Here is an 11802-nt window from a genome sequence, read left to right as displayed (position 1 = left end):
GAGATAACAGGAAGCAATTTAAGGTTAACAGTTTCCTACTCAGAATTTGGTTTCCATTCCATATTCCATTCCATTTCATCCCGGTCTAAAGTTCTGATTGGTTTGCTTCAGTTTGTCATGTAGAGAGAAGAACTTTAATCATTGCTTTTCAGTAAGACTCATCCATTGGATGTATTGTAATCATAAACAGTTTGATTGCTCGTATCGTTTTTCAGGCTCATGACTGTTTCACCAAAATCGCCAGTCAAGATATTATGAGTTTTTCTCCTTTTGTTGAGTGTAATCAATTTGAGGTAAGATTACTCAGTAGGATTTCATTCAAAACGGCAAGTGTTGAACACTTAATATGTTAAGATTAAGTAACCCATGCTTATATTAAACTTATCTTGCAGAAAAAACCTGCAAGGGATTGGATGATGGCAGAAAGATCCTTCCATGTGGAGTGAGTGAAGCGGTCACACACTTCCCCCTGTCACTAGTGTTAATTGTGTAATGGAAATAGAAACATTTATGAAAGCTTGTGTTTGTGATAGATGACTTATATGTATTTGTTCATGTGAAGGTGTTAAAGACTGAACAGTTGGAGTACTAGTAGGACTGATGACAGATGACTAACATTTACTAATGGTCGTATTGTGTTGTTTACTTACAGCAGACTTCCACAGAGAACAAACCACTTGACATTGATCAAGGTAAGTCTAATTGCTGAAAATTGAACCAATTTGTACTGTAATGAATGCCTTTTTTTTTTACACCTTAAAATCTCTGCTCTGAAACTCTGCAAGGCCAAGGCATTGCGACTGTTGCCAAGCAGCACATTAATTTTATATTCTATCTGAGTGTTGGCTAATATTTAAACTTTTCACTAGCTACCTAACTCACTGAATTTACTCACCAACAGTTTTTCTATTTATTATACTCCAGGTTCAAAAAAGGCATTGAACAGGAAAACAAAACAATTGCAGCAGGGAACACATAATTAGGAACCGCATCACATTTAACACCAAAGGGAAATATATTGTAATTGCAATAAAGAAAAGAAGCACAATAATACTAAAAAACGATACTATAACTGAATACTATTGAACCATTAAATAAAGAAATAGACATAGAACGGGATGAGTAATTTCACCTAGAAAAAATATACACTGTAACTGCAATAAGGAAAAGAAACACAGTAATGCTAAAAAAAACAATTCTACAAAATAACTAATACATAAAATAAAGAGGCATATAACAGGAACAGTCAGGAAATATTGGGGAAATCTCAGCAGGAAACACATACATAAATAGGCAATACGGCACATTTACTACCAGACACTATGCTTTCCATTAAAAGATACTTGGTTCTTTAAAACTGGACCAGTAGTGATGGTCGTAGTGGTGACAGTAGACCTGCAAAAAACAGGAAAAAAAGAGGGGGGAAAAGGCGAGGAACAGGAAAACAACTAAGTGGAAAGAAATTGCAGCAGGGAACACATAATTAGAAACTACATCACATTTAACACCAGAGGGAAAGACGCTGTAATTGAAGTATGTAAAAAGAAACACTAATGCAAAAAAACTTTCTACAACTATAACTATGCAACTATAACTAAATACTATACGACTAATAAATAAAATAAACTCTACAACTATAATACTATAATAAATAAAATACACAGGCATAGAACTGGAACAATAACCACTAACAAATTGCAACAGGGAACACAATTAGGAACTACATGGCATAGAACAGGAAAATAACTTATTTAGCCTTCTGGATCACTTGGAAAATAAAATGGATGTAGAGAAAATGGGATTAGATGGGATAGATTCAGAATAACCTTTTCTCATTATTTTTCCCCTACCATGAACACGGCGACCTTAAGAAGCGTACTGGCTGGCAAGACACAAGCAGGGCCATACAGCCGACCTCTGCCGATAACGGTGACGGTTGTGGCTATAAAAAAGTGGATGGAATGGGACGAAGAGGCGGTGGCTGCAAAGTCGTTTAAGGCTAACCTGGCCTGTGCAGTGTCTGATGGGTCGACTGTATCCAAATTTAACCTAGTGGAGGAAAACATGGGGAAGATATCAGCAGGGAAAACTTACATTATAGGCAGTATGGCATATATAGCATCAAGGGGAAAGACCCAGTTATTTCTATTAAGAGAGATGCAAGTTTTTTTAAACTGTGCCAAAAGGGGTGGCGCCAGATTGACAGAAGCAGGCAGAGGAGCTGTTAAGCCCCCATTCTACAATGCACCACTTAAGAGATTGTGTAACTGGCCATGGCACTGTCCAAGGCTTGGTCACCTCCGTAAGTACAGGGAGTTGCCAACACTCAAGCAGTATGACACATGCAATGCATGGCTACCCACCTCACTCTCCTCCTCTTCCTCCTTTAGCTTGGTCTACGGAAGTGGATCAGACCTGCTAGTGGGTGGCATTGGGTGGTAGCTGACCTCGTCCTGTGGTGGAGCAGGCGTTACTCCCCATCTCCCTGGGACTCCACGTCTCCATCAGCCATCTAAGACAGGGCAACCTGGCTCCTTCTCCAGTACCTTTCATACCACAATAGAAGTAAGTCATTGTTTCCAGGCCCACAAGGAATGTTGAATAGTCTGTGCAAATGTTTCAAGAGGGGAGATAGCCCACCATTTGGAAGAAAGTGCATTAATAAACATCAATCAATTGATTGAGTAGGCCTCTGCTCTGAAGAGTATGTGTGTGCAAACACTTGTTTGGCCACACCTACACGGTTGACGTGACCGGAAAATTACCCTTTCCCCAGCCGGTTCTACTTGGGGATTGGAAGGGGTGACTTCCGCCTTGCCGAAGAAAGTTAAGGTAGGGAGGTTTGTTACCTTCTGGATTTTGCGAAATGGACAGCCAGGGGAGGAAAGTGGTGGTTTGTGACAATGGAACTGGGGTAAGTATACAATCGCTGTCAATTGTGACTAATTGTATGAATGTTCTATGCAGAATAAGATAACGGCAACGTTTCTCTGAAACAGGAAGTTGATCGTGCTCAGCTGTTATACAGCTAGCCAGCAGTGGTTCTGTGTAGCTACATTACTAGTTAGTTCACTATTGGTGGGTTAATTACGACTGAAACGATTCAGTTAAATGAACCAAATCAAATATTTTCAATGCACCATGCTAAACAATGTACACTTTTTTTCTTGCTGCCTAGAAGTCAAATATTTTTGGTATAATTTGCTATGTTAGGTTGGCTAGCCAGTAGGCTTGCACAGCATACAGCTAGCTAACTCAGAGTCGCAATTGAATCACTCGAAGCATATTAGCAAATTATTAGTTTATAAAGTAAATGATGTACGACTATCTGCATCCCATAACCTTAGCTCCACGTCTTCGACCAAGGTGGTGTAATAATGGTGATGCTCGGTTTGCTTGAGAGGTGATCTGGAGGTTGTGTGTGTGTGTGTTTATAGTTTGGAGTGGGCAGAAGCTCTTCTAGCGTAGCTTATGTATCTATCTGTGTTTATAGACACATTTTTGGTGGTATGATCTTGAGAGTCTGTGTGCTCAATTTAAAGAATTGGACATACTCAAAATACATTTTTTCAAGAGTTGAATTAGGATATTTTCCCAATTTGTGAATAGACAAAGCTTCAGCAATCAGAATAAATGTGACACGACAATAAGGAGGCAAGTCCTGGATAGCTGGCTCTAGCCTCAAGAAATTACACAGTATAATTTGTTCATATGTGAGTTTTTATGCATTTGCCCAAGTCAAATTAATTAAAGTGAAATTAATGATCTTAGGCTATGTGGACTATTAGCCAACCCTATATCGAAACTGATAATAAATTGTCGAACTTGTATAGAGCTGTAATGACACTTAATTACATCTCTTTGTTTTTTCCACTCTGCCTCTCCATCTCTCCATCACTGTCTCTATCATAGTTTGTGAAGTGTGGTTATGCAGGGTCCAACTTCCCAGAGCACATTTTTCCTGCACTGGTGGGCAGGCCCATTATCCGCTCCACAGCTAAAGTGGGAAATATAGAAATCAAGGTAAGTTCAGGGTTGTTCTAAGAATAGGAACGTAGCTTGGCTATTTCCTCCCTTCCCTGTCTGACACTGTACTTCTTTCCTCCTGCTCCAACCCTTCATTCTGTCCTCACACTGTGAAGTAGAATGCTAAGAAAATGGTAAGTGCAGAGTGTGCTGTAGTTGCCTGAAAATAAATGCAAATTTTGAGCAATTCTTCTTCTGTAGTAACGCATTGTTTCTTCAACTTCTAACCCCTGTTCAAATTTGCAATTCAATTACTTCTTTGTCAAAATGTTTCTGGACTCATTGCCCCGTTTGTTCAGTGTGTTTGATGTGGATGTGTTTGTGTATTGAGTGCATTTTGCATTTGTAATAGGCCTAATACATGGACAAATGCTCTATGCTTAACGTTTATCAGGTGGTTAGGTTTGGAGGTGGTTATATTGTATGTTGGATGCTGGTCAGAGAGGCAGAAAACAGAACAGCTGGTATTCTTAAATGAAAACAAATAGCAGCCTTGCCAGACACAAGCACACAAGGTGAAATCATGGAAATGGCTGTTTTGGAAGGTTCAATGGAAATCCATAACGGGACTAGGCCTGGGCGATAAAACGGTGGCAATATGTACCGTGATAGACACTTTACCAATGTTTGATCATTTCTCTTAAATGCATTAAATACAAACAACCAGCAAATTAGCAAGCAAGAAATGATCAATAATTGTCAGTATAGACTGAAATGAAACATTTTATTGTAAAATGTTTTCAGTTACTTGTTCCCTTTTAAAAAGAGTTTTACTTTTTATCCCAAAAATGATACCGTGATGAAGAATTACAGTGTTGAGGTTAAGGGCTACCGGCTTGAAAGGAGGAGTACTAATTAAAATCTGAGGTATTGGTTTGTGCGGGAGGGTTGTTACCAAACCTCACTTCTGATGCTTCATTCAACCTTTGACCCCTGTCCCCAGGATCTAATGGTTGGGGATGAGGCCAGCGAGCTGCGCTCCATGTTGGAGGTGAACTACCCCATGGAGAACGGCATCGTCAGGAACTGGGACGACATGAAACACCTGTGGGACTATACCTTTGGCCCCGAGAAGCTCAACATTGACTCACGCAACTGCAAGATCCTGCTCACCGAGCCACCGATGAACCCCACTAAGAACAGGGAGAAGATCATCGAGGTGTGTGTGTGTGAGCAAGCCTGCCTTTATCCAAGAGATTGCCAGCTGTCCGTCAATTGTGAAACTACAAACACTCGCCTACTAATAATCTGTCTAGAAATAACATATTTTGCCTTTCTCCATTAAATTAATAATTGATTACATAAAAATTGTGCACATTGAGTACAGAAATACAGATCTAACCAAAGGGTGATATATCTTAGAGCAAAGACTGAAAAACACTTCATAATCATCACTAAATTGCTCAATCTGGAGAGACGCTGAGCCTCATCCTGTGCACGTGCCCTATTAGGTCGTCTTCTCCATTTTAATATCCCCACATCCCTCACTTGTTTCACGTCTTACACGTCCCTTTTCTCCTCTCTTGTTCTCCTCTCCCGTTGGTCCTTCAGGTGATGTTTGAGACGTACCAGTTTACAGGGGTCTACATTGCTATCCAAGCTGTGTTAACCCTATATGCTCAAGGTAAAAAGGACAAACAACCACTTTTCACATTGAATACACTTATTACTATTAAATTAACTGTGATTTCTGATGTCATTTATTAGCAGTTACTTATTGACAGTGAAATGTCAAACCTTTGTGTGCTTACTGCTGACTTCTTCCAAGGCCCTGTCAACAGATATCCCCACTGTACTGATACAGTAAACAAACACACACCCAACTTCTAATGTTGATTATTAACAGCAAAGCAGTTGATTATCTTTTGTGTGTGCATTCGACAGGCCTTTTAACTGGTGTGGTGGTGGACTCGGGCGATGGCGTCACCCACATCTGCCCTGTGTACGAGGGCTTCAGCCTGCCCCATCTGACCCGACGCCTTGACATTGCTGGGAGAGACATCACCCGCTACCTCATCAAGGTACATTCTGCCTACACCAGTGTGTGAATGACACAACTAGCTTTCTCTGCAACGTATCCCTCCGCCTGCTCTGTGGATGCCTGTGTCAGGCACCTCAGCGGCCATTCCACACACCTTATCCATGTGCACTCCCCCCATCCCCATCCTTGCAGTTATTGCTCCTGAGGGGCTATGCCTTCAACCACTCGGCCGACTTTGAAACGGTGAGGATGATGAAGGAGAATCTGTGCTACGTGGGCTACAACATCGAGCAGGAGCAGAAGCTGGCCCTGGAGACCACCGTGCTGGTGGAGTCCTACACGGTGGGTTTCAGCATCCCTCGTGATATCTAACAGCTATACAATCTTTTCCACATGTAAATAAAAAATGTAGTCAGGTACTTACACTAGATTTTTATGTTTCGAGACTGAACCAAGACCGTAAACCACTTGTATTTTGACGGCAAACTTCAGACAAGGAACTACTTTGTCATACGTACAGCTTTATAGATTCATGGCCATTTCAGAGGGATGGGATTTTCAATAAGGACCTTGATGTGAAATACTACTTCCAACTGGTGCTGAACTTCTTAACCAACTTCACTTTCCTGTCCCAAACACATGGGAAAAATATGTAGCTAGTGACAGCGCTTGCACCCTACCATCTGGTTTCCAGGCAAGTTGATCCAAATGGGATTTTAAACTTACTAATGCATTCTACATGCACATTGTTAGCTGTCGATGCTGATACCTAGGTATATTACTAGGACATTATGGCCAGCAGAATTTTCTTCTCCAAAAATGCCATTTTCTATTGAACTAAACCACATAGGCTTAATGCACCAGGCCAAGATTTTTATTCAGCACATGTGGACCTGTGTGGCTACAGCACAGTTCAGTTTTTTATATGCGACTCGTTAATAGAGGCTTTCTATGAACATACCCACAGACACACCATACCTAAACTTATGAATTTGGAAATATGTTTTACATAAATGTTACTGTTCACCCAATCCTATTTGGGAGTGCTCAAGCCTTCGGCAAGCACAACCCTTTTTCTCTCATATATTATAATTTTTTCCCCACCCCTAAGGATCCCTCAATATTTGGACTAAATAGACCACGCCGGTGTCAAAATATTCGTCTTGGTCCCAATTGAGTTGTTTGTTTTTTTTATTTACATTTAATTAGGTTTTTGTGGCAAAAAAGTGCCTTGTGTCGCACAAGGTGCTAGCCTAACGCCACAAGGTCAGCACACGTTAGCAACGATGCATAAATACAATGTTTTAGTAAGACAGACAGTGATATCAGCGAGCCCTCAGCATTAGTAATGTAGCTAAAAGTCTAGGAAAGTTTAAGCTACTTTTCGCTAAGTACCTACGAACATGTCTTAATATGCTAGACAAGTGGGTTCCCCTTTGTTCTTTTGGTGAGCACTCTCACAAGCCCTACTTACCCGGCGTCATGGAGCCGACCAGCTAAATTGTTATTTAGCACTAGCTTTGCTACCTGCATATACTTACAACTGGCAGCTGTGCTCCATTTTGCTCCTAGATTCAGACCTAGCCCCGGTAAATTGTAGAGCCAGCTAACTACTCGACTTCTGCTGTGTGTGAATCGCAGGAGCTAACCAGTCGAAGGGTGTACACAAATACAGGGTGTTGATATTCACAGCCTGGAAACATACCCATCTGCAACTGACGCAAGCACACTCCACAATTTCCCCAGAAATGTGCCCAGAAATTGTACCCTCTCTAGTTTCACATGCTCTTTCTCAGACCCACAAAATACAATTGTTCTTGTCATTCTGAACTGAAAACAAAAGCCCAAAATGTTTTTAAGATGTCTCTCCTTCTATCTAGCTCCCTGATGGTAGGGTGATCAAGGTGGGAGGTGAGAGGTTTGAGGCCCCTGAGGCTCTGTTCCAGCCCCACCTCATCAACGTGGAGGGCGTGGGGGTAGCAGAGCTTCTCTTCAACACCATTCAGGCAGCAGACATCGACACCAGGTGAGATCCTGTGCCAGCCATTTCAATCCCAAAACGTTTTATTCCCAGTTCTGTGACATGAGTTTTAATGTATGCCTTTTAAATGACCTAATCCAAAAGTTGGAAGGTTTTTGTTTCCTATTGTTTCTGTTATTACTATAATAATGTAATGTGAATGATCAGAATCAGAAGGGATTTTATTCGCCATGAATGTTTGCACAGACAAGGAATTTACTTTGGCAGGAAGGTGCATACATTAAACATATGATGTATGACAATTCAGTATCCAACGTTTTATTTACATATTTCAACCTTTTCATTTGTGACAGTGTTTATGTAGACTAGATCATGCCATATATCTTTCACAAAAGGTCAATTTCTGACAGTGCAGTTAATATTCCTCTTTTTACGTGTGTCTTTCGCAGGTCTGAGTTCTACAAACACATTGTGTTGTCGGGGGGCTCCACCATGTACCCCGGCCTGCCCTCTCGACTGGAGAGAGAGCTCAAGCAGCTCTACCTGGAGCGCGTGCTAAAGGGAGACGTTGATAAGCTTTCGGTGAGCCACACGCATGCACGCTTTCAGTTACAAAAATGCAAAGACAATACACACACCACTGACAGATTGACTGTCATATTATACTTTGCAACGAGGCTAGTAAATACACAGTTCCTTGACTCACTGCTGATCATTGATCTTCTGTTGTACTTTTTATATGCACTATTTGTATGTCGCTTTAGATAAGTGCCTGCTAAAATAATTAGTAAGTGAACTAATTAAATGTGTTAAGTCCAAACCAGCAGAATCCATCTTTAACCAAAATGAAGTGCAGTAGTAGAAACAACCACTAGGTATAGACAGAAACAATGCTTTGACTTCAGTGAGCTGCAATGGACTTCATTGAGAAAAATCAGATACACAAAAAAAGAGGGCACTTTTTTTCCCCAACCCCTTTTAATGCCATGCATAAATACAAAATCTGTCAGTATTTGAAGCTCACCATTCTAATATCTGCTATCTTATGTTGGATTGTAAGCATATGAATTTCAGTATGTTAGGCATGAGACCACTTCTCAAATTCTAATCCCCACTTGGCTTGTTTTCTCTCGTAGAAATTTAAGATCCGCATTGAGGACCCTCCTCGGCGTAAACACATGGTCTTCCTGGGAGGGGCTGTGCTTGCAGACATCATGAAGGACAAGGACAACTTCTGGCTCACCAGGGAGGAGTACCAAGAGAAGGGCGTACGAGTGCTCGAGAAACTCGGAGTCACCGTCAGATAAAGCGTGCACACACACACATACACATACACGTAGAGACAGACACAAGTGTAACTAATGATGCTGGAGAAATAAAAGATTGATTATCGGAATAATTCTCATTTACACACACTATTGCAGAGTATATATCTATTTATCTTCCTTCTCATTTTTGCTGTATTACACCATCATAGGGTGTAATCATTACACCTCTCCTTTCTTCTCTCCTCATATTCATCCACCCCTCGCAGACATTTCCATTGATGTTCGGTGGATGCTATGGTGTGACTTGGGGCCAGGGTGTGCACTCATAAAAATGTAGAAAGCACATGATAGGTAAAAGCAATATGACAGATGTGTTTATGTGATTAATAACCTGTGGATAGACTGCAAATGTTATTAAGTATATTTGCGCACAGAGCTTCTACAGATACACATGATCTGCCTACCCTGTGTTGTCAGACGTGTGAACAAAGACACAGGGCCATGGTGGATATTGGGATGCCGTGATAAAGAGGATTTCTCTGTTTTCGTAGAATAATCTTAGGCCCTGTTTAAACACTTTATAAGTGTGTCGTTCCTTCCCTCCTTGAGGTAATCTCGTATCCAGCATATTCAATTGGCATGTAAACAGTCTTGTTCGGATGTCTCACATCCAGATGTTAAATTCAATAAAAAAATACAAATAAAAAATGCCCTCAATCTGAGTTAGAAACTTATAAATCTATGTTGGGTAATGTGACAATGAGACAAACGAGTGAAGCTAGATACCTGGTCCCAAATCAAAACAAGCCCCTACCCTGTACTTGTAAAACATGTTAGGCATATTTTAAGGGTGAAGAGATATAGTATGTATTGTTCTGACACGGTCTAAAGTTGCCTCCCACCACCTCCACTTCTTGATGTCACAAGTGCTGAGGGGAGCAGGTGGTAAGAACAAGTTCTCTTCGGGGTCGTCCCTACAGCTTGCACCCTATGGCTAGAGCTGCAAATCCCCTAATTTTTTCAGTTTTGAACCTATTCCATGAGGACTGAACAAGTTTGAAACATTGTTTTATATGCATCACAAGAACTTTTCTATCTTGGGAGAGAGAATTCTTTTGCTTATTTTCTGTCAGATGTATTTGTTTTATATAGTTTTTTTTTAAATAAACGTATGTTAATTTTAAATGGAGTACATGCTCCTATTATGAAGAAATTATGAGAATGATGTATTTAAGGGACTCCACTCCAAACCTTGATTAGGGTAACGGTACAAATGGTCATTGAAGATGGTTCCAAATTGCCTGATTTGTTCTCAGAGATTGTACTTAGTCATTGTCTTTGAAATGGAACCTTATCACCGTTAAGTATTTGAATAAGATCATTGTTTTAAGTTTTAGCTTTAAGAACAGTAGTGGCGGTAGATGTTTGGCCTTATTGCTTATCTTTTGTCCTGTCCGATGTACAGAAGTGAAACAGGGTGAGGAGAGCAGTCTGGAACCAGGTAGGCCACAATAAGGGTAAATCTGTTGTATGCTACTGACTGAGATATTATGGTCTTGCCCTCATGATGAACATTATATATTTTGGAGCCACTTCTTTTTGTTGTTGTGAATTTTTTCCATATAATTTGTTGAGTGCCAAGAGCAGTTATTGTTAACTGAGTTAACAATGTTTATATGTGTCTTTTTTTCTTGTATAGTACATAGTATAACTGTTTAACGCTGATTTAAATAAAGATAATTGATTTATAAATACATCACTAGGTGTGTTATTCCACTTGGGTAAATTAATCTCTGTCTTCTAAAATGGCTAGATGGCAGCATAAGGATGTGGTGAATGCTTACAAAGATTTTTTATTAGTTACCCTGTTATATGCTGAATTTTGTGCGAGAGAGGCTTCTCTCCTACTTATGTCAAAAGGTAATGCTGTGGATCCCACTCTAGTCCACATATTAACGTATTGCTTGAGTTGTCTTTTGATTTATGGTGTCCGCTTTAAGAACAGTAGTGGCGGTAGATGTTTGGCCTTATTGCTTATCTTTTGTCCTGTCCGATGTACAGAAGTGAAACAGGGTGAGGAGAGCAGTCTGGAACCAGGTAGGCCACAATAAGGGTAAATCTGTTGTATGCTACTGACTGAGATATTATGGTCTTGCCCTCATGATGAACATTATATATTTTGGAGCCACTTCTTTTTGTTGTTGTGAATTTTTTCCATATAATTTGTTGAGTGCCAAGAGCAGTTATTGTTAACTGAGTTAACAATGTTTATATGTGTCTTTTTTTCTTGTATAGTACATAGTATAACTGTTTAACGCTGATTTAAATAAAGACAATTGATTTATAAATACATCACTAGGTGTGTTATTCCACTTGGGTAAATTAATCTCTGTCTTCTAAAATGGCTAGATGGCAGCATAAGGATGTGGTGAATGCTTACAAAGATTTTTTATTAGTTACCCTGTTATACAGTGCCCTCCAAAAGTATTGGAACAGTGAGGCGAATTCCTTTATTTTTGCTGTAGACTGAAAACATTTGGGCTTGA

General features: G+C 40.2%; 1 protein-coding gene and 1 long non-coding RNA gene across 2 annotated transcripts; both read left to right on the top strand.

Annotated features, from left to right (window-relative positions):
* The first annotated feature begins 420 nt into the window (after positions 1-420).
* LOC124473325 lies at positions 421-2335 on the top strand. The gene is made up of 4 exons (XR_006956717.1): positions 421-442; positions 653-692; positions 1872-2034; positions 2187-2335. It is a non-coding gene; the product is annotated as an uncharacterized LOC124473325 (long non-coding RNA).
* A 441-nt stretch (positions 2336-2776) lies between these two features.
* Positions 2777-11606, top strand: LOC124473324 (actin-related protein 2-B). The gene is made up of 9 exons (XM_047028628.1): positions 2777-2914; positions 3913-4023; positions 4970-5185; positions 5578-5650; positions 5911-6047; positions 6200-6349; positions 7888-8033; positions 8438-8570; positions 9125-11606. The coding sequence occupies exons 1-9, from the start codon at positions 2867-2869 to the stop codon at positions 9293-9295; spliced, it is 1185 nt and encodes a 394-aa protein (XP_046884584.1). The 5' UTR covers positions 2777-2866; the 3' UTR covers positions 9296-11606.
* The last annotated feature ends 196 nt before the right edge of the window (positions 11607-11802 follow it).

Source organism: Hypomesus transpacificus, chromosome 11, assembly GCF_021917145.1.
Source record: "Hypomesus transpacificus isolate Combined female chromosome 11, fHypTra1, whole genome shotgun sequence".
Taxonomy (NCBI): Eukaryota; Metazoa; Chordata; class Actinopteri; order Osmeriformes; family Osmeridae; genus Hypomesus; species Hypomesus transpacificus.
The sequence above is the reverse complement of the archived record's forward strand: the minus strand, read 5'-3'. Positions and strand labels throughout refer to the sequence as shown.